Here is a 22582-nt window from a genome sequence, read left to right on the forward strand (position 1 = left end):
GCCGCTGCGTTGCGTGTTACGGTACACCGAGATACCGGGGACTCGGGCTGGATGGGGATGATCCCGTGGCAGAGTTGCCAGGTGGGTGTGTTGTAAGCAATTGCAATCAGCCCCGCTAACGAGCCCAGCGAGGCTCCCCTCCCAGCAGAAACTTGGCGGCTAAAGCTACGGGGCTGTCTTCTGGTGGTGCAGGGCAGGACATGCCGAGATGGAGGCAGCGCCGGGGCTGGTTTGGGCATTAAATATTAACACCAGAAATAATGAAGGCGTTCCTGGAGCGGGGCTGACCCATTTAGAAACCAAACTTCCTTATAGCTGAGCCGCTTTTGCAGCGTGACTGTGGCGAGGGGAGAGTCCCATGGTACTTCCCCCTTCTGACGGCACTCATCATGGTCACATCATGTCCTGCTGTCACCCACGAGCCTCCCAGGAAAGCCGTGCGTGCCAGTCTGAGCCCATGCCACTGTGCAGCATCGGTCTTGCAAGGAGCCATTGCGCCTTACTGTTGAATGGGCAACAAAGAACAGTACAAGGAAAACACTAAAGTTGGGGTTTTTTAGCTCAAAGTCCATCACTCGTGTTGGCTGAGGTGTCCGGGGTGTCCCCAGCCAGCGTTGCCTAGGCTGTCCCTGCGGGGGTGGCTGCGGAGGAGCCTGGGCACTGCGCACGCTGCGGCGTTCCTGGTGATGTTCATCCTTGGACAAACCCAGGACCCTCATCGCATTGATTCCCGGCTGTCCGTGCCTTTGCCGTGGTGGTGGGGGGGGAGACGGGACGTGAAGTCGGGTGTGATTACGGCTCCGCGCTCAGGGCAGCGGGTACGCTGCTGACGGCGGGGTGAGGTCTCAGCCGTGCGGTGATGCACCGCGGCTGGTGCGGAGCCTGGGGGCCCGGCAGGCTGTGGCCGCTGGCATAGAATCACAGAACGGCTTGGGTTGGAAGGGACCTTAAAGATCATCTAGTTCCAACCCCCTGCCGCAGCCAAGCGAAGGAGCGCCTGCCCTTTATTTCCCTCTATACGGGGGTTTTAGGAGCTGCCTGGGAGGCTGCGGGGATGGACCTGGGGAGAACTGAGCAGCCTGTTTTTCAATTTTTTAAAAAGCCCTTGCGGAGGTGTCGTGCAGGCCTTTCCTACGGAGGAGGAACCTGATACGACCTGCACCAGCTCCGTTTCCAGCTCGTTCTTGGGGAGGACTTAAACTTTTACTTACGGGCTGCCTGTTACAGCATCAGAGCGGCCGGTAGATCCTTGCTGTCGTGTGGAGGGGGGAGACCGGGACCTTATTTTCTGTTCTCCCCCACCTCATTGAGCAGGACTATGTCCTGGAGACCTCGTGCTTTGCATTAGTTTCATTTTTGGCAGCTGAATAAAGCCGTGCCAATCCCAGAGAGCTGAGTGGTATTACCCAGGGAATTTAGCGCAGTGGAACAAAGCAAAGCCCTTTCAACCTTTAGCTGCCAGGTCTTTTTTTTTGTTTTGTTTTGGTTTTTTGTGTCTTTTTTTTTTTTTGTCTGTGTTTTTCTAAACTCTGCCCAGGCGGCGCGTGGAAGGCAAACAACTTGTGGGTGGTGCTGATGGAGCAAAATTTGAGGGAGAACGAGATTTGCTTTCGTTACCAGAATTTTGCTGAATATTGGCTTTACCGTAGCACCCGGCTTCCCCTCGGCAGCCAAGGAGAGCCCTGCCCCAGCCCCGCGGGCACCTCTGCCCTCCCTGCCGTGGGACCGGCAGTTTTAGCACTTTGGCTGACTCGGGCGCGCCGAGTGACTGCTTGTTGAGCATATTCCGTGCCATAAATACATCTAGTATCAATATGTTTATTTTCTCCTTAGCAGCCGGTGGCTTTTCAGCTTCTCACCTGGCAGGGGATGCGAAGGTGTGTTAGTTCTGGAGTCACCTTCTCTTCCCACCCTGGGAGCAAGAAGAAGGCTTGAAAAAACTCTATTTTTATCTCTGTAGCGAAGAGCCCTTTTCAACGTCCTCATCCTGCCGGGCTGTTGTTGTCGGAGTCTCCAACAATGTCTTAAAAACGCTCATTTTCAGCAAACTTCCTCCTGAGGGGTCGTGAATTTCATTCGGCCAGCAGAGAGTTGCCTCCCCCCTTCTTCAGCTGATCAGTGGGACCCTTTCCCTGGGGCTTTTTTTCCTCTTTATTTATTGCTTTTAAAATGGCTGTTGTCAGTCAGGGGGAAGCAGGATCCTGCCCCGAGTGGGTGCTGGCTGCTGGGGCTGTGTCGTGCTTTGGTTCCCTTCGGTTTGAGGAAGATGAGGTGAATTTTGGGAGGGGATTTTTCGTGACTCTGTTCCCCTGCATCCTTCCCCAAAAGACCCCGCGGATCAAGAGCGCAGCCTCCGTGCATGGCGCTGCTCCCCATCGCGGCTGCGCTCAGCGTGCCGTGCCGCCGGGACGGCCGCTGCTCGCCGAGGGTCACCGCGGCTCCTGCCCTGCCGCGATGCTTTCTCTGAGCATCCTATTCCATCATTTACTCGTTAAGTTTCGCGCTTCAGGAAGATGTGTTTACGTAGGCACTGCTGCAAAAATCATTTTATTTATATATACATGTATACACACATATACATAAACACTTATTGCACTTAACCTAGCAAACTGTTTCAAAAAAAAAAATAAATAAATCACTTCCCCACAGAAATTCTGCCAATATTTCCTCTGCATAAGCGTTATTCGGCCGCGGACTGCTGAGGCTGAGCCCCAGCCTGGGGCGGGGGGGGTCTGTAGCCACGGCTCTGCGGGCAGCGGGGACATGTCCCTGTCCCCGCCGAGGGCAGCGGTCCCACGCCTCCGGCTGCTTCGTGGGATAACGCAGGTGGATTTTTTTGACCGAAGCTAAACGTGATGTGGGAAGGACGGAGCAGTCCTTGCCAGTGTTAATTAACTCCTGTGCAATTGTCTCCTACAATTAGGGAGAAGAACTCACTACGTGGCTTGTTGCTACAGGTTAATTTTCTCCTTTCAAGCTGAGCGTGTTCACTAAACTGCTGGGCTGCCCCAGAGCAGCTTCCATGGGCACCGTGTTGCTGTGGAACTTGACCCGCAGCCTTAATTAGCAGCGAATTTTCTCGTTAGCCTCGTGCTTGCCTTGTCGGATCCCTGCAGTCACCTCCTGCCCTTCGCAGGGCTGGGTAAGGTGCAGTGGGACGGACGCTGGTGGCTTCTTGGCCACCGTGGCTTGGGCAGGGTTGGTGCCCCGGCCTCATCCCACCGCACTCCCGCCGGGAGCGGGGCTGCCGCTGTGTGTTCCGTGGGGGATGATAAGGATTTCTCCTGCCAACAAATACCGGCAGCGAGGTGATGGCCCCCGACAGCGTGCTGGACGCCGGCCCCGAGCTGGCATCTTGCGCGGGTTCCTGCTCCCCGACAGGAGAAAATGGCTGGTTGGAGGAGGGGGAGGCACGGGCTGAGCCCCGCACACCTGCACCCGCGCGGGGAAATTAAACTGCTGCGCTCTCCAAAGGCCAGGCAGCAGGAACTTGGGATAAAAATGCTTCAGGCAGAAAATGAGCTTTATAGTGTTTGGCCAGCTTCAGATGAGGTGACAGATGCTTAATCAGCTTATTCGCCATAAGTGTCTGTCTCTCGTCTTCCCTCCCCTTCCCGGGATGGGACGCTGCCAGCAGCGCGGGGTGGGGGTGCAGAGCCCTCACTTCCCGGGGGACGCCCGTGCATCCCCGCTCGGGGCATGTGGGGACAATTTAGGCATTAAACTTAATTTCCCAGCGGTACCCTTGGCGAGGGGCTGTCCCCGAGGTGGGGCAGGGGCTGGTGACCGGCTCTGGAGCTGCTCCGCTGCAGCCGGGCTCGGTCCGGAGGTGGGATTCGCAGGGAGAGAATGGAGATTTTGTTGTCTCTTCCAGGGCTCGGCTGGGAAGGGGTGTCTGGTTTTAGAGATGCTATCGGCGCCGGGATTGAATGGCTCTGGCAGGGGAGGGCCAGGGGCTGCGGTGGCAAACGCACAAAGAGCCGTTCTTCTTTGTGATCCGATTATTCCTTCCCCCTCCCGTGTTTAAATAAGGACCTTACAGCGAGGGAGGAAAAGCCGTCAGACAGCGCTTCTGGTGTTCAGCAGCACCCTCATGTATGCATTTATGGGCAGGTGGAAAGTGACACCAAGTGCTTTGAGACCGAGGTGTAATTCCTTGCACATGGCTTCAGCCGCGGCTGGCACCGGCTCGGTGGGGACGATGGTGGCTTTGTTCTGTCTCCAGCTCCTTGGTGGTTATTTTGAATCCCGTTCCACAGCCCTTTCTGCTTGTCCATGACGGACCAAGCTGATGCTGCTCTCCAAGGCCGTCCCAGGAGCGGGACATCACCAGCCATCACCTCCCAGAACTCAAGTCAACTTTGCGGTTGGTCTGAGGACCGTTGCCTGCTGTCTCAAAGAGCCACTTATGGTTGTTATTATTATGGTTATATTTGCTATATCTGATAATTTTCTGGTTTAGGGCATTCCCTTATCTCCTACGGTGAAGCACGTGCACAAGGCATCTCACACTGGGGCACTGCAGAGCCACCCTGTCGTTGACCCTCTGCCTCATGGCCTTCAAAACCCAAGCTTGGTCTTCCTCAGTAAAGCTGTGGGATGAAGGGAGGATCTGGGGCATCTTCCCCCCACATTGTGTCCGGGCTCTGCTCTCGCCTCGTGTCAGGGCGGTGCCATTGGCACCTGCTGGAGCTGGCATGGGGAAGGTCCCTCTGGAGCGGTTCTCCTTGGTGAGAGGTGAAGGTGCCTCCAAGGCTCTCACAGAGGGCTGGAGGAGACGTGGCTTGAAGTGGCAGCGCGGGTTGTTGCGCTCAGCTGACGTCCTGGCTGTGTTCAACAGCTCTTACCACCGCGTTTGGCTTAGCGTCAGACCCCATCCTGTGCTTTGGACTTACCCAGAATGAGAGGATTTGCCCTTCCAGGCCAATCGAGCCATTGCCTTTGTGCGTTATTCGCAGGACATGGGTGTACTTAAGGCTTCTTGTTGTAAAACCAGCATCTTCTTGCAGCCATCGGGAAGCTTGGCTTGAGTTGCTGGGAGATATGGGAGGATTTTTTTGGTCTGTTATTGCGTTGATGAGCATGGAGTTCAGCGCGGCTGATCTGTCCAGCTCCCCATCTTCTCCGCTAACCCCCGGTGATATTCTTCTCTTTCCTCTAGACGATTATGGAGCAGTTCAATCCCAGCCTCAGGAATTTCATTTCTATGGGGAAGACCTACGAAAAAGCCTTAGCAAGTAAGTGAAAGCGCATCGCTCGTGTGTGTGTTGCTGAGATGCTGGGGGCTGCAAGGCTGGTGAGGGGCCGGCGGGACAGCATGGCCTCGGAAGTGGGGAAAGCTGGGAAATCAGCTTGGGGTGCCCTTTTTCCTTGGGAGACAGGGGAGGAAACGGGGGGAGATGGTTCTCGGACCTCAATGCAAAGCTTTGCAGAAACGCAGTGTGAAAGCGTCGGGTGGTAACTGGGTAACAAATACATCTCTGATCAGTTGGTCTTTAAGTGTTACTTCAAAATATTTAGAATTAAGATTTTATGTTTAAAGGCATATTACTGAGATGTTCAAACTGCCCAGAAGAATGCATTGGAAGAGAAGGAAGAAACCTAAAAATATTGGTTGGGAATAGAGGGTCCTATTGGGAGTCATTAGGGAGGAGTAGATTTAAATGCTCAAAAGTAAAATACGAATTGATGAAAACCGAAAATGGACTATTTTGACTTAAAATGACTCTACCTAGTGCCCAGGCCCTCCTGGGCTGGGTTTTGGGGAGGTTTAAGGCAGGTTCTGCTCTACCCCAGGAGGAGGGCTCTGCTCGCTGCGCAGCTGCCCTGCACGTCTCTCTCAGCTTCTGGTTTTTTTTTGAATTGGCTCCGTGAAAATGCCGATAAGGGAAGAGGCTGTCATAATCTTAAACCGGTGGAAAGAAAGTGTTTTGGTGTCTCATGTTCTTAAACGACGGTGTTCGCAATCCACCCTTTGGGAAGGATCTGTGCATTCTTGCTTTGTGCCTGGGGCAAATTTTATTTCCCGCAAGTCAAACGAGGTTCGCGGGTGTTTCAGTGAAAGATTTTTGAGCCGCAGACCCCCTGCGTGCTGCTTTCTGCCCAGTTCTGGGCACTGTTTTTAACCAGGTTTTAATGGATCAACTGGCCGTAACGTGGGAAGCGTCCGTCCATCCCGGTCCACTGCATGGGGGCTGTGGCCTCTGCTCCCCCGGGAATGGGGCACTTGATACACCCTTAGGAGCAGCTGCATTCCCCAGCTATCGCTAATGATGCTAACGAAGCGGGGTTTGTGATTTGGGGGCGCTGCTGCGGCAGGGGAGGGAGGAGAGGCAGGGTCTGACGGGGGGGGGGAGAGGTTGCCCTTGGGACTGCGTCTTTTATTTGTTCTTCTCAAATATTATACTGATAATGCGGCTTTTAATTACTCGCGTGGTGGAGTCCGTTTGTAACGCGCTGTTTTATTGCAGCTTAAGGCGGGCGCACTAACTGCAGCGTTTTGTGGATAAACCAGCATGATTGCTTCATTTCTATTTTTCTCACATCCCTGCTGCGCGTACGCTTTGAAGCCCAAGATCTTCCTGTAATTTTTAAAATTGTCTCTGGTCATCCTCTGCTCTGGATCTCGGAGCTGGTGGGGGCATCCGAAGGAAGTCTCTTAATGAGTAAATCATGCTGGAAGAGGCTTCAGCACATAATTTGACGGCGTTGAGCTAAAGCCGTACAACATGTTCTCGTGATTAGAGGAAACCCCCTGCTTATCTGATTAAAGTGGAGTGTGTAGCTGGAATGTCAACAAACAAGACTGAACTATAATGAAAGTCTGTGATATTCAATTATTCCGCAGTGATTTTTCTGAGCGGCGTTAAGCAGGCTGATGGTTACACTGGAATGACAACCACCTAGGTCCTGCACGTACCTTTTTTTTTTTTCCTTCCTAAATAGCCCTGTAATCTTGCTGCTCGAGCTTTCTTCTTTCTTCATTCGTTTTTCTTCTGTTTGTTGTCTATTCCCTCCCCGTGGGGTTAAGCCCTTTGAAGTATTGTCTGTTTTAGTGTCTAGCATCTATCCAGTGCCACAGAAGTTATCATAGCCTTTAAAGAGAATATAACCTGCATTTTTTGATGCTTTTAGGTATGACATACGCAGCAAAAGGATACTTTGATGCTCTGGTTAAGATGGGAGAGTTGGCCAGTGAAAGCCAAGGATCGAAAGAGTTGGGTAAGTCACCGATTTACTGCTAAATGGAGTCACAGTCCGGAGCAGGCTCCGAGCTCAGGAACGGAACCAGATTTTTGCTGTTGATGGGGATGAGCTTAATGTGGAGCTGATCCTGCCTCATGTGAATGGTAAAAGTGTTTGCTGTTAACGTAGCTTAAAAAAAAAAAAAAAACCCACACAAAAAAACCCCCACCAACCTGCTATTCTTAGTGCCCGGATTCCGGGGCACTGTCAGCTCTTGGGGTTTGCAAGGAGGAAGCGTTTGCAGAGAGCGATGGTTTCGTCTTTGCAAAGGAGAGAAAAGCAGCAGGTTCTGCTCCGGGAGCCGAGGCAGCGCTGCCCGCCTTCGTCCTCCGGTGAAGGGGACAATGCTGGGGACCAGCAGGTCAGCGGTGCTGGAGCGCGTGTCTCCCGGTGGCAGTTGCCCAGCGCGGGCTGTGTGTGGCGGGGCTGCGGTCGCCCCCCAAGCCCCGCCGAGTGAGGGCCGTGCCAGGTTTCGGCGAAGCCAGTGCGATGCTGTGATGCTCGGTGCCGCCTTTCCCCTTCCTACGTTTATTCCTGTGGTAAGTTGTTCGGGAGATGCTTTTCCAGTCTGCCCATCACTCGGATGTGGCTCCTGTGCTCTCCCTCCGAGCTGTTTCCCAGTGCAGAAGGGGTTCGAGGAGGCTCCTCTCCCGGCTCCCCCCCAGGGATGCTGCAGCCTCTCGTGAGGCTGAGATGGGGTTTGGTCTCGTTGCCTTTGCAGTCCCAGGTGAACTCCTCCTCCTCCTCCTCCTCCTTGTCCCTCCTGCAGCTCTGGCTCACCAGATTGCTGTGCTAGGAAACGGCAAACTGTCCTCGTTAATGCCGTCTCTCTGAGGTCAATTAACAGAGAAGAGGCTGAGCTGAAATGACTCTAGAGGTGGATGAAACAAGCGGTGGGCAGCCCCTCGGAGGGGCCAGGCTTCGGTTTCACCGCGTTGTGTGCGGCGTCAGGCACCCCACACCCCGGCCGCTGCGGCTCGGCCGCGCGCAGCTCGTCTGGCTGCCTCTGAATTTTTGTGGGGAAGCAGCAAGTGTCTATGGAAACCGATTTTTATCACTCGGATTAAAGCTGCCTGTGGCAATCTGTTTCTGTTTAATAAATAAAACAAGAGAGCCTTGTGCGCGATGGATGCGGCGACTGAGATTGCAGGGGCTGTGCAGACCTCACTCTCCAAGGGCCGCCTCTTGTGCCCCTCTGGGGGCAAAAGACGCGCCGGCTCTGTCCTGGCAGTGAAAGCCTGGGAAAGCCTTATGAGAGGAGGCTCAGCCGTGTGAGGGCAGGAGCTCGGGGACCACAAACCCGCCTGCCCTCCCGAGCAGCTCCAGCCTTTGCTCGTGCTTACGAACTGGCTTTGGTGTCTTCTGCTGGTCCTGCTTCCTCAAAGGACGGCGGTTTGCCAGCAGGCATCCTGAGTGCCCCCCCACCCCGCAGCCTCCCGGCGTGCACTCGGGTGTGTGGCTCCAGTATTTTGGGGTTGGTCTAACATGTTTTCCAACTTCGACACCTTCCCCGCTCGGTGCGAGCGGGGCTTTGAAGGAGGATCCCGGCAGCTCCTGCGCAGCCAGACCCATGAGGAGCAGGAGTGGCTGCTCCCAGCTCCTCTTGCTTTGTTGGTCTTGCTCGTATTTGTTGTGGCAGCTGCTCCCTGCAGAAGAAAGTTAAGATAAGATTTCTGGCAGCAGTTTACCGGAGCTGATAAGAGCCAGGGACACAACCCCCTCCCAGCAGGGTGTGTAAACAGGGGCTGAAAAATATTTTAGATGGGGGGCTGTGCTCGCCAAAGGTACGGCTTTTCCTGGGAACACCTTTACTTTATCGGTCCCTGTGCCGTGATTGCTGATAGTGCCGGAAAGGAGCGCGGGGTCTGGGTTATTTCATTCCTTACTGGAGGCAGCAGCAGCAAACAGGGATGTCGGTAACTGCAGCTGGCATTGACGCTGTGCCCCCTGTGCCGCTGGTCTCCGGGAGCCACGGGACAGGGAAAGCTGCTCCCAGAGGTCAGGCAGGATCCGGGATGCTCTGGCTGGCACCGCAGCTTGCGTCTGTTTCCAGCCTCCACAGAAAAAAATCTGAGATTTCTTTTTTTCCTTTCCTTAACCCATTATTTTCTAAACGTGGATACTTTTCTGATGCCATTTCTGGGATGGGAAGCGTCAAAAGAACGTGAAAGTACTGCAGATGCTGTGCCTAAGAGGTGATGAAGGCGGCCACATCTGTCCCTAGCTGTCCTGCCTGCCCTGCAGTGATGCTGCCTGTGCCCGGGTGGCTGCGGGGGCTCAGGAACCCCTGGGTGACAGGGACCAGGGTATCCGGGAGTGTTCCCAGCACCCCGGGAGCTGGGTGGACACTTGGAGGCTGCCCCGTGCCAGGAGAGCACTGCCATCAGTGCTCAAAACCAGCCATGTTCTCATGTCACCACCTCTCCTGGAGCACCTGTAACTCCAAGGAGTTGCTCTTTGATTAAGGTGGGCACTGGAAAACTGCTTGTCAGTGGCCGATCTCCAGCTGTCTGCAGCTCTGCCGGGGTGGCCTGTCCTGCTCGGTGCTGGCTTTTTTAAAACCACGTCCCGCTCGTGATGCTGCTCGTTTGTCTTGCTGGAACGAGTCAGCAGCCTGACAATGCCACCTCCCAGCCTGGGGCTCTGCTCACCAGCTGCTCAGCGCCTCACATTTTTTTGTAAATTCTCCATCAGATTTTAGCAACTGCGTGTAGACGGGATAATCCCAGGCAGTAAGGGAAAACCTAGGGATAATAAAATGCTTGAGCAGTAATCGGCTCTGTGGCTGGAGTTTTCGGGTGCAGGCGTCTGGCAGGGGTGTCCCTCTGTCTGAACCCCATTCCTGGGAGCTGGATCGCTGGAGGGGTGGCAGGGAAGCTCCTTCCCTCCCTGCTCTGCGCTGCTGCCCCGTCTCTGGTCCTTGGAGGATTAGCCCCATCCCCACAGTTCCTCTGAGAGGGGCTCCTTGTGCTGTTCCTCACGTCTCCAGCGGCTGCTGCGGGGGCTTTTTGGGAAGCTGAGAAGCTGGCGTGAAGAGCACGAATGCTGCGTGTCTGATCAGTGACGGTTTGCTCCGGGCTGGATCCGGGAACACTTTGTAGACCCTTCCGAGGAGCTCCAGTCTCATGCACACGAGTATTTGGGTGACTTTGGCCCTTGGCTGGCTCCTGCTTAGGTCCCTTGGATGCTACTCAACTTGTTGTTTCTTTTGTCCCTTTTTAAAACAAGACCATGGCAAAGTCGTGGGAAGGGGTTTTTTTTCTTCCCGGGAGATGTACTTGCCTGGTGAGTGGAGCCGAGGGAGTTTCCAGCAGGTTGGGAGCGCGTGGGATGCTGGGGCTGAGCAGCACCTGCAGGAAACTCCTCCAGCGCTGGAGGTGGATTTTGTTCTGGGATTGGTTTTTTTTCTGGAAGGCCCTCTGGAATTAGTGAATGCTGCTCTGACTGAAGCAGGGCCCTGTGAAAGGGCGAGACATGCAGTGATTAGTCTTCCATTGTTGAGCTGAAATGAGCCTCTGGTAGATAATGGCTTTCTTCTGATACACCATTTGCATGATAAAATCGGGGCTGGTGGCACCTTAATGGTCCAGCCCTCTGCTGTGGAGCCCTTTGGGGTCAGTGGAGGATGCTGGGCTTCAAGAGTTTTAAACGAGCTCTTGAAAAGCTTTGAAAATGGAGGGATGTGGGGTAGAGCCATCTCCACTGGGCGTGTTGGAGGTGAGCACAGAGCCTGGTCCTGTCCGTGATGCTGCCGTAGAACCAGGGTGCTACCGGCCTGCGCCCCGGTGGGGTGGCCAACGTGGCAGCTCCTGGTGCGGAGCAGACCAGGCTGGTGGGATGCCCCCGGCTGCACAGGTGAGTTCAGACTCTTGTCTTCACTGCAGCTCCTGGGTCTGGCCGGGCTGCTCGGCGGCGGTGTGGTTCGGAGGCTTCGTGCTGCGCTGAATCCTCGGGGGAGAGGGATTAATCTCTTAATTGGATTTGCAGTTGTTTTGGGTAGATGCTTCCTGCAGCAGCGGAGATGCAGATATAGATGCCGCGAATGTCAAGGGTCATCACAGCGTTCAGAGTGTGATCTGGGGCCACCGGAGCCGGTGGTGGCCGCGGTGCCCGATGTCCACTGGGGACCTGCCAGAGCGGTGCCCAGAAACACCGAACCTGAACGTAAGGAAATATTTGCCTGTGGCGGGTGACTTGGTGTCCCTGCAGCAAGGTCCCTCTGCCCCTGGAGACCAGCTCCGGGGGGGGAGAGCAGCGATAATCTTGTCGCTTGATCCTTTTAAAAATTGACTTAACAACGTGCTTAATGCCTTGTGGGTAACAACTTTGCACTGGTGGGAGAATGGATGCTTTGGACCTGCATTTCCACCTGCGATTCTGTTGGAAGGCCTAATTTGCCAGAGGAATTGTTCCAGGAATTCGGGACTCTGCCTCCAAGCTGTGTAGTTCCCTCAGGGAAGGAACCTGTAGGAATGGGTTTGCTAAAGGTGCGGAAACATGAGAAAGACCTCTTAAAAACTGCTGCCCGCCTCAGAAAGGGACTCTTCTGCTGCCCGCGTTGCCTTTTCGCTGCCTTCGCCGCTCCTGATGACGAGCAGACTGCCGTAGCAGTAGGCTGCTTCTCACCAACCTGTGTTTGGGTACGTAATGGTGGAGGGTTGTTAAACGAGCATCTGCGCAGAGCATGTTGCCTGGCGGAAGGTTTCTAACGCGTGGCAGCTGTCTGTTAACGTTTGGGTTCCACCTTCAGTGGTGACATCTTCCAGGGATGCCGGGCAGCGAGCCCGGGACCAGCTCCCGTAGGGACGGATGCTCCAGCCTTTCAGGAGAGATGGAGGGGCCACGTCTGTGGTTTCTGCTGTCCGTCGGTGACGCTGTGAGCTCGGCAGATGGTGGGAAGGGGCACAGCTTGTTGTGTGGCCACCCCTGGGTCCTGGGAGGGGGATTTGCTGTCCCTCCTGGCACTGCTGGCGTGCAGGATTCATCCATTCCTGGGGGTCTGAGCGGGGCAGCTCCGGGCTGGTGCAGCCGTGTTGTCCTGTGCCGATTAATCCTGTGCCACCAATATAGCTGCTGCCAGAGCAGTTGGGCATTAGGGACTCGCTGGTCTCTGTCGCGATACATCAACGATAGGCACGTCTGCGTCGGGGATGGCTGTGGGGAAGCGCAGGTCGCCCAGGTCTCATCTGTCCATGGCAAAGGTGTCAGTGGCAACTGCTCAGCCTGAGGGAGCCCGTTACTGAAGGTGCGTCCTTGAACGCGTGCCTTGGGAAGCTCTTGCTTTTTTCTTTCACCTTGTCTCTCCATAAATAAATAAAAAAAATGTCTTAAGCTTTGCCAGGCTGGGTTGAGGCAGAGGCTGCAAGCAGAGCTGATCATTATAATGCTGATGAGTCGCTAATAGAACATCAACAAATCGGGTACCATCCTCCGGGGCTGGGGTAAGTGAAACCTTTTTGAAGAGGAAATAGATGAGTCAGGGCGGAGAAGCTGATTGTTTCCCCGCGCTCGCACCCTTCCCGCGGCACGCGCACCCATCTTCCCCCGGGTTCCTGCCGCCGAATGTCAGGGCTGATGGAGTCAGAGCCGCCTTGTCGGGATGAGGTGTTGGGCTGCCAAGCGCTGCCCTCCGTGGCTTGAGGGGGCTCGTCGGTGCCATGTGCTGTGCCTGCCAACTTGGCTCCAGATGCATTAAGGTGAGGGGGAGAGACGGAGCGTGTGTGGGGGGCAGCACAAAATAATCTCAACCTCCAGAGCCAAGTCATCTTGATGGCGAGCGACGCCCTGGGGACCGCGTCCTCCTCCTCCTCGCGAGGAGCAAGGAGCGATGCTGGCGAGGATGCAGCGCTCTTTGCTTGCCAAAGCATCCCTGCTGCTGGGATGAAGCCTCTGGCAGCGGGAGCCGGTGGCCAGCCACTGGCCAGCCACTGGCCACCGGCTCCCGCTGCCCTTGTAGGACAAGCTGGGCTGCTTCAGCCGTGCACAAGCATCAACACGTCCCGGCTTGCAGCAGTTTGGCTCCTTCGCCCGTGCATCGTTTGGTATTTTTTATTAAAAATAACTCGTACGTAGCTCAAGAGAAGGGAGGGGGAGGAAAAAAAAAAAAACCCCAAACCTAATAAAATCCTTAGGCTGAGAAAACTCGCGAGCAAAACCCCGTGAGGTGGGTTTCCTCCTGCTTTGCCTTCTGGAGGGGCAGCTGGCTCCCGCGCCGCCGGGCTTGCGGTGCCCGATAGCAATGGGGAGGGATGTGGAACAACCTGTTTGCCCGTTCCCGGCTGGGTGCGGTAGGGAAGGGCCCACAATAGCCCCTATAGTTCTCCCAGAGCGATACTGTGAGTCAGACCCGCGTAAATAGCAACTCCTCCTCCTCGCCTGTTTGTGCTTTGCAGCTCTGCGGGGAGGTGTGTGAGCCTGGTGCGGGCAGGTGAAGCCCTTGCTCTGCGCTCCTGCCCTTCCCTGTCTTTATTTTTGCCTCCGGGCTTAGGTGAGACACTTCACCTTGGGTTTTCGACCCGTCGGATGTGCATTTTGGCAGCAAGGCTAGCGCGGAGCTCGCGTTCTCTGTACAATTTCCAGCGTGACCCGAGCCCTTGCCCTGTTCTCTGCCCTGCTGCGCAGCGGCAATTACCGTGTTTAACTTACAAATACCACTGGTAGGTGATGCAAAGCGCCGGTGGCGTGGGTGGCTGTGCCGCTGCCGGGCTGGGCCGTGCCGTGGTGCCGGCTCTGCCAACGCCTCGCGGTACCTGCCATCGGTGCAATGCCACGGATCCTCTCCCGAGCCAGCATTTGAAGTATTTTGGCTTTCCGACTGCCGTGGCATCTCTTAGTCACAGTTTAACTTCTTCCCTGCTGCCAAGCTGGGTTAGTCTGAGCGGTTGCAAGGTGAAATGTCTGTTAATGCCTAACAAGGTCCGTGGCCTTTTTTGCAGGGGGGAAGCAGCTGGTGGTGGGGAGGCATCAGGGTGTCGGAGGTGCCGTATGAGAATTCACATGGCGTTGCAGCTGCTATTTAGGGTGTTTTGCTCGCTCAAATCCTGCTGCTGCCCTGTGTGGGCGACGATGGAGGCCATGGGAAGCCTGGAGCTGATTCCCTGGGAGCCAACTGGGCTGTCCCAGCCCGGGGAGAGGCTCCGGAGGAAGCTCTGGTGCCTCTGCTCAGCCCAGCGCCAGGCAGGCGTCCAGCCACCTTCCAGCACTGCCACCGTGCTCACCTTGAGCTGCTCCTGGCCATGCCGCCAGCAAAGGCTCGTCAAACCAGCCACGGCAGCGGAGCATGACGGGGACAGGGGGACGGCAGTGTCCCCTTGGCTGGGCTGGGACGCGGAGCAGCTTGCAGCAGGGATGCTGTGCAGGGTGGGAAGGGCTCCGCACCGCTGCCTGCTTTGATGTGGGGCTGGAACGCCCCGTGCTCTCGCTGCGATAAGCGCCAAGGGGGGGGGTGGTGGTGGTGGAGGAGGAGAAAAAAGTCTGAACAAAGAGACGTGTATCTGCTGAGAGGCGCCCCACGCAGGGCTGCTGGGAACAGGCTAATTCCCTGGGTGAGGAATGCGGTGGGAACAGAGCCCGACTGTCCCGGTGCGAGGGGCTGGGTGTACCCAGCGCTGGGTTTGGGGACATGTGTATGATTTCTGAGCGCCCTGGTCTCCGCTCTCCGGCTGGGTTGGGAGCTCAGCAGCGGTGGCCAGAAAGGCCTCAGCCAGCCCTGTGCCGGCGTTCCCGGCTGGGGTTTCCATTCTGGCCAAATGGGAAGCCACAGGGAGAGGGGGTGGCGCAAGCTTTGGAAAGAATAAGCGGGCCACCCTTGCATTGATCTACTCCTGAAAAAGCAATCTCAGCCAAGCGACGGCGTTACGTCATTGCCTCCTTGCAGTGGGAATTTGTGCACTTCCCATGATTGAGCTGTCGCAGCCTGACCGGAGAGCAATTTCCTGGCGCTCTCCCGGTGGTGACCCCCTGCCCGGACCTCCCCGTTCATGCGTGAAGCCCTTCGGCGCAGACGTGCGTAATCGCCGTAGTCGCTGCCCGCTCAGCGTGAGCGCCGGGGGCTGCTCCGCTCTGCTCGGCACCTTGCGAACGGCTGTAAAAGTTACTTCAGCGGGGCTGCGGGAATCTCAGCACACAATTTTTTTTCCTGGAGCCTCCTCCATCACCTCCTCGCTTTGTGGGATGCTTTGTGCATCGCTGTTCTCTCAAGGAGCTGCATGGGGACCCGGGGGGACAGTGGCCCCGGTGGCAGTCGGCGCTGGCTGGGTGCCTGCAGGTGCCGCAGCTGGTTCTGTCACTGCATCGACCCACAGCGCAGGGGGCTGGTGCCCGCCAAGGACGAAAAGGGATCAAATTTTAATGTTTGCAGGAGTTTTTGAGACATGGTGTATGGTGCGAAGTACGAATTGCTTCATCGGCAAGAGCAAAGAAACGTTGGGCCAGGTTGTTCCCGACCGGCCACTGGTGTTGACACTCGGCTGGCGCACGGCCCGTGTGCTGGGGACGATGGGCTAGTGGGGCTGGCCCGGTGTGCGCCGCCTGGCTTTGTGGTGAACGAGGGTCCCAATGGTTCCCTTGCACCGGCGAGATGCTGGTTTGGCTCATCCCCGTCTCCGTTGCTGAGGTTTGACTCCACCTACAGAGGGTGCAGTTGTGCTGGAGCGCAGGGCAGACCTGCCCTCTGCTGAGATCCTGTGTTTTCCTTCATTCTCTAAATTTCTAAATGCCCCGTTCTCTAAATGCCCCAAAAGCGCAGTGTTTGCCGGGACTGGGCTCTCGCTGGAGCAGGACCGGAGTGAGCAGCCCCACCTGGAAGCAACCTGGGCACTGTGTCTCGGCTGCAGGGTGGCCGTGCACGCCGGGGGAGGGGGACGGTGGGATTAGGGCTGTGGCCGCTCGCCCCCAGATCCCCAGTGGGTTCCCAGGCTCGTCCCTGCCAGGAGCTGCCACCTCCGCCTTGAGCAGCCCCGGCAGTGTTGCGCCATCTCCTCCCGCACGTTGGGCTCTGGGGCTGGTGTCCCCTTCCCCTCGCGCTTCCCATCCCTGAGGCTGCTGTTCTCTCCTTCAGAACTCCACGTACGTCTTTGTGGGCTGTACGTTTGGGGCTTTGAGTTATCCCAGGCGCTGCTCTGAGTTTTCTGGGACGGGAGGTGGGATGCTGCTTCCCTTTGGAGAGCCCCTGGGGGTGTCGGCGGGGCCGGGGGGGGTGGTTCCCAGCCACCGCGGGCTGCGGGACCTGCCGGGGCTGAGTCCTGAGACAGGGGCAGCTCGGAGACACGGCTCGTGGTGTTCAGTTTGTAAACAGCTCCATGTCAGCCGGAAGCCTCCGGGGAAGCGGGGACCTGCCATGCTTTAAGTAAGAGCTTCCTAACTCAGCCCTTACAAATAGCTGACGGGGCTCGGCTCTCCCTGAGAGCTTGCTCTGACCCGGAGGTCGGGCTTTTAGTCCAGCGGTAGCGCTGGCCGCTCCCCTAAAAGATGCTGCAGCAGCTCCCGCGTGTGTGTGTCTGGCTCCAGCCGCGCTGGGGCTTGTGCCGAGGCCGGACGCTGCCCATCCTCCCAGGAAAAGCGTGGCGGGTGTGTGTGACTCGATGCGTTCTGCACTTGAAAAGAAAAATTAAAGGAAGGGACAAAGCAGCGCCGGGATCCCTTGGCCGTGGGCGGCCGCTCGTGGGAGTGACATCTGCGGTGTTTGTCACCGCCATGGCTCTGCCCTCGCTGCCCCTGCACGGCTCAGCCACCGGGGTTGAACAGGTCCAGTGGTTTTGAGGCAAATATTAACCGAGGGCGTAGCTCCGTTTGCAGCCCCGTGAGCGGGACTGAGTCCCAGGGCTGCGTCTCTCTGCCGCCCCACTGCCGGGGAGAGGGCCGGGGGCGCTCTGGGCTTGGCTGTGGGCTGCACGCGCGGCTGGGAGAGCGTCAGGCGAAGCTCCTGGCTGTAACGGTGCTGTTAAAATCCCCCTCTCAGTTATTAGTGCAGCATCTCTGGACTCCACCTGCTCCCTTCAATAGCTGGACTGTGAATCAGGTCGGGATGAGGGACCTTTCGTGGTCCCATCGTCTCTGGCTCCTTTGTCACGTCCCTGTGGCCAGGCTAAGGGCTGGCAGGGGCAGAGCCGTGCCGTAGCTGGGGTGGCCGATGGCACAGTGAGTCACGGGCAGGGGCTGCCCCCGGGCGCTGGGGTCCTGCTGCTGCTTGTTCTCGTTTCCCTTCACGCTGCACGAGAGGTACCTGTTGGTCCAAGTGTCTCAGATATTCATCTGCTCACCTACAGCTCCCCAAAGATGGGAACTGGGGGTACCCCAGGAGCTGCGGACCCCCCCATGCTAGCAGGGTGCTGCCTGCCCCAGCCCTGGGGTGTCCCCCCCTGAAGCTCAGCACCTCAAACTCTCTCCCCACGTCTTGTCTTTGCAGGAGACGTGCTCTTCCAGATGGCAGAAGTCCACAGGCAGATCCAGAACCAGCTGGAGGAGATGGTGAGTGCCCCAGCCCGGTGTGCCGGGCTCTCCCCCTGCCTGCGGGCGCTGCCGGTGCCGCAGCCAAGCAAAATGCTTTTCTGTGTCCTGTCTGGGCGACACCAGGCCTTCTGAAGTGGGTTTGCTGAGCTGCAAAGGGTCTGGTCTGCTCGGCCACCCGCTTCTGCCCCGCTGAGTCCCTTTGTGAGCGTCCGTCTGTCCCTCGCCCCCGTCGGCCCCTGCTCTGTCTGTACAGCCCCGCTCCCCGGCAGCGTTTGCCCGCCCTCGCCAAGGAACCACGTTCTCTTTCTGCCCGCAGCTCAAGTCCTTCCACAACGAGCTGCTGACGCAGCTGGAGCAGAAGGTGGAGCTGGACTCCCGGTACCTGAGTGTGAGTTGTGGTCTCGCGCGGTCTCGGCAGCGCCAGCGCTGGCTCCGGCATCTCCGCGTCTCCTGTTCCTGCTGCCCTGCTCGGGGACGGTCGTGCCCGGGCACTGCTTTGCCCCTGGTTACAGATGGGTCCCTGGCCATCATGCACATCCCCACACACAGAACAGCATTTTCGCTAGTCTCAGACTATCGCCGCCCTTTTCGCTCTCTGGGACGCGGCGATCCTGCTTCTCCCGAAGTCCGGGGGGGCTGCACACAGGTTTGCACGGAAGCAAAGCAAGCCAAGGAGTCAAGAGGCAGGAGGGGCTTTGCTTACGGAGGGGAACAGAATTGTCAGGATCAGTTATGCACCTCTCACGTAGACGCTTTTGAACAGCTCAGTGCAGTCTCAAAAAGAAAACCATGAAAGCGTGGTCATCTCGTTCACGCTGTCATTCACCTCGAAGTGACGGAGCCAAGAGCGGGCCGCTGTGCGGGACACACTTGGCGTGAGAGTGAGGAGCAGGGAGCCCGTCCAGCCCCGCGCCTCGCGTCCCGAGAAAGAGAGGGCAATGCTGAGAGCCCGTAGCATCTCTCACTTCGGTTTCCTTGCTTGCACTGTCCCAGTTTTAAATGCAGTGAGACGCCCGGCACTGCACTGGTGGCGTTTCAGACCGTGCTCTGCTCTGGGTGTTGACCCTCCAGCAGGAGCCGCGGCCGAGGCAGGGGCTCATCTTCGGCTGCTCAGAGCTTTCTCCTGTCCCGTCCAGGCTGCGCTGAAAAAATACCAGACGGAGCAAAGGAGCAAAGGGGACTCGCTCGACAAGTGCCAGGCAGAGCTGAAGAAACTTCGGAAGAAGAGCCAAGGCAGCAAAAACCCCCAGAAGTACTCGGACAAGGAGCTCCAGGTAGGACCCCGGCCGGGGCGGGGGGGACACACAGCATCCCGCCTGGTGCAGGGCAGGGGGTGCTTGGTACCGCATGGTGGGGGGGCGGCCCAGCTCTTGCGAGCCTTTGGAGAAGGGTTTGCTGCTCTCCTCCGAGGAGAGAGCGCCGCAGCATTAGGGGAGCGTGGGGGGCGTGGGAGGTGTGGACAGGGAGGGGGCGGCAGCCCGTGATGGTCTCGTGGCCACCCCGGGGGAGGACGGTGCAGAGGGGGAGGCTGCGAGCACCGCTGACGGCAGATGTTGTGCCGGGCGGTGGTGACTAACCCTGCTCAATCCACTGCTCCTGGTGCCTTTTTTTTTTTTTTTTTTTTTTTTGCTTAATGAATGAACCCAAAAAGATCATTAATTTCTGTTGTGCCAGATCCATCTTCCTCTGGATGGTGTTTTGCTTAAATATTTTTCTGTGCCTGCTGCCGGGGCGTCCCTTCCCCCAGCTTGCCGGGGTGGCGGCGCGGGCCGGGGGCGGCCGCGGTGAATCACCACGGTGTGATCGGTGTGATGGCGGTGTGGGCTCGCTCGCCCACCACGCGCCATGTGCGCACGGGGTCCCGGCTGCGCGGGGCCGGGGTCCCTCCCGACATCCACGTCCCATGAGGGTGGGCACGGTTCGGAGGTCGGGGTCTCGCTGAAGAGCATCCAGGGCACATCCCCGGCTGGTGCCGGGAGTGGGATGTGCCAAGGGCCTGCGGCACCCAGGTCACTGATGCGTTCGCAGCAGGAGTTCATGAATTGTGATAGTCTGCGACCTGTGGTTCGAGCTTTGCCCGGAGCACGGCTGAACATGGCAAACTTTAACGAGAAATTGCTGCACCTGCAGAGCTGCTCTGGCTGAAAGCCCTCGTGCTGCTACTCGAGTGGAGTCTGTTGAGTGATGGCAGTACCCTGAAAAGGGGAAGATGGACCCTGAAGGCAGAAATGACCTCGTCTCGTCTCTGAGGCACGAGAGTGTGCGTTATGTTGGCACCGGGAGCTGTTACTCTGGATGCCACGGGCCAGCATCGTGTCAGTGATCCGTGTCTGCGGAGGGGGATGTAGATGTCGGTGGTGCTTCGCTCGCCGGGGCTGCGTGCGGGGCGGCAGTCGAAGTCATCGGCAGGTAGTCACTGTGGAGGCTGTGCTGGGGAAGTGACATTCTTAATTGCACTAAAACTTGGGAAATCAGTCATTCTCTGGGTGGCGTGAATCAGAGTAAGCACTGAAGGAGAAAACTCGTGCCCTCAGTCATCCTCCCTGCGCTGAGCTCCTGCCCTCCCGGCTCCCGAGCCGGCGCGGGGCCGCTGGCAGGAGGCACGGCGGGTGCGAGCGTGGATGGCCGGTGTGGGTGCAGCACGGGGTGGGGGGGGGGGGATCCTGCCCGCTGAGGCGGGGGCTGGCGCCTTCCTGGGAGCTGAGCGGCTTCGGCCCCTTCTGAGCAGCGGCGTCTCCGCAAGCCCTGGCTCTGGAATTCCTGCTGAGCCAGAAAAGCCCTGTCAGGCAACGAGGCGCAGCGTGGGGAAACTCGGGGGATCAAACCTGCTTTGTTATCCTCTACCTGCCAAAGCTGCGGACAGGGACAACAGAGCCGAATTGCTGCCAGAGCCACCCTGCTCCTGCCAAACCACCCCCCCCACCCTCCAGGCTGGTGCTGTGCAGGGATCCCCATCCCACACCCGGCGTCGGAGGAAGAGAAAATCCGTCCCCGTGATCAGCGTTACGGAGCTGGGAGAGGAGCGGTGTTTTGATGTGGCGGGGATGGGGTAGTCCTGTTGGCACGGCCGCGTGGGGCAGGGAAACAGGATCAGGCTTTCATTCTCTTAATCTTTCAGCAGTAAGTATTTAGGAAGCGCTTATCTCTGAAAAAGCCTTATGATGGCTTTTGAGCTTAAAGAGCTATGAGACTGCTCAACTGCTCGCTGCTCCCCCCCCCCCCCCCCCCCGCCTCCCCCCGGCCCAGATCAATCAAAACACAAAGTTAAAGTGCTGAATTCAGGCAAGAGGGCAATTTTCCCTCTGTTCTCTGCCGGCTGTGATGCTGGTATTTCCTTTCAACAGAAAAAGAAGATATTTTAGGCCACCCTTGATGCTGTTCTCGCAGCCTGGGCACAGGGAAGCGGGGGGATTGCTCCAAGGGTGGGTCCAGCCTGGAGCTCCGAGGGCCTGAGAAGGGAGCCTTGGCTGGGGCTTCGTGAAGCCAGAGCATCTGTGGGGCTGTCGGCGTCTCGCCGCGGGGCTTTGCTCCACAAAAACCTTCCTCAACTTACTTAAAGCAGAGAACTGCGCCGCGCGTCGTTCAATTTGTTTAGCTGGCCCAGGGCCACCCCTGCGGCCGGCTTGTAAAAGACCTGGCAGCCGAGGAGGAGGAGGAGGCTGAAGGCATCTCCTGATGCTTGCAGGATGCTGCAGACTTCATCAGGCTGGTGCCCGGGGACCACAGACCGATCAGACGGCAAGTGGATGGAGCTCTTCTAATGGGCTGTTGCAAATTACTTGTCTCGTAATGGGAGAAGCTGCTGTTGATGGAAACGTCCTGATGGCTACATCAGTCATCTCCTTCAATAAAGCAGTCGCGTCCTGCTCTTCTTTTAAAGACTCATCCACTTAAGCTACTGTAGCAGTCAGCAGCCAGGAGTCTGTGCTCTGTCATCATCCCTCTCCTTATTTAATGCAATGGGAAGCAGAATTGCTCCTCTCTGCCTTTGCGCCTCTTGTTGAGTGACCGCATCACCTCATCGCCTGCAAGGGAGATGGGTGGGAGAGGCAGTGCTGTCCTCCGGGGAGCTCCGGGACGTTGGTTGCTCTAACACCTCGCTCTGCCGAGGTGAGAGGAGGTTTGGGGGCTGTTCAGGCTCCGGTTTGCCGGGCGGCAGAAGACAGCCCTCACCTGGGCCAGGGTTCCAGCGTGGCTTGGGCTCCATGTTCTGCTAGATTGATCAGAAAGCCCGGTAAAACAGCCCAGATCTCACCGGTGACTCCTGAATTCAGAATTTCCCCCTTGATGAAGCAGAAATAAATGCTGATATTCAGCAGGCACTGCACAGGACTGATTATCTCCTGGCTGGGGAGCAGTAGCTTCGGGAGGTCTGCTCGGGGCGAGGCAGCGGAGCGATGCTCCTGGGCACTCGCAGGAGGCTTCTGCTGAGCTTCGTCAGCCTCTCGCTGCATGGAGAGAGCTGGCCCAGGGCTGTCTGCAAGTCCCACGTCACCTGGCCACTGTCTCTTGTGCTTGTTTTGTGGAGTTTAATAGACGAGGATGCAGGATTAAGATGGTCGAGGATTTAAAACACCTTGTGGTTTGCAGTAAAGACGACTCGCGTAGTTTAAAAGCAGCTCAAAGTGCAATTAGGCTCCAGGAGTGATTTTCCATCTCCAGAGCTTTGTCTGTCATGGTCAAGAGAGATGCTGTGGTTGTGGGCTGTGACTGCTGAATGTCGTAATAAAGCCAGGCTTTTTATTCCTTATGAATCAGTCCAGAGCTTTTGTTATACATGAGGAATGAAAGCTGAGACACCAAACTGCCTCGGATGTCTCATCTTAGCTGTGGAGTTACTGAGATTTTTTTGACCTGCGTTGAAAACCGGGAGAATAAACCAATTCCA

At 57.2% G+C, this 22582-nt stretch overlaps 1 protein-coding gene across 8 annotated transcripts in view; it reads left to right on the forward strand.

Moving 5' to 3' along the window:
- BAIAP2 (BAR/IMD domain containing adaptor protein 2) overlaps positions 1-22582 on the forward strand; it is a 47900-nt gene that overhangs the window by 4132 nt on the left and 21186 nt on the right. For 7 of the 8 annotated variants that reach the window (XM_054221711.1, XM_054221714.1, XM_054221707.1 and 4 more), the window contains exons 2-6: positions 5162-5237; positions 7135-7221; positions 17651-17712; positions 18011-18082; positions 18831-18968. In XM_054221711.1, the coding sequence (XP_054077686.1) occupies positions 5162-5237; positions 7135-7221; positions 17651-17712; positions 18011-18082; positions 18831-18968 (435 nt within the window). The remainder of the gene's footprint in view (positions 1-5161; positions 5238-7134; positions 7222-17650; positions 17713-18010; positions 18083-18830; positions 18969-22582) is intronic. The other variant, XM_054221710.1, reaches the window with a different exon arrangement.

Source organism: Rissa tridactyla, chromosome 15, assembly GCF_028500815.1.
Source record: "Rissa tridactyla isolate bRisTri1 chromosome 15, bRisTri1.patW.cur.20221130, whole genome shotgun sequence".
Taxonomy (NCBI): domain Eukaryota; kingdom Metazoa; phylum Chordata; class Aves; order Charadriiformes; family Laridae; genus Rissa; species Rissa tridactyla.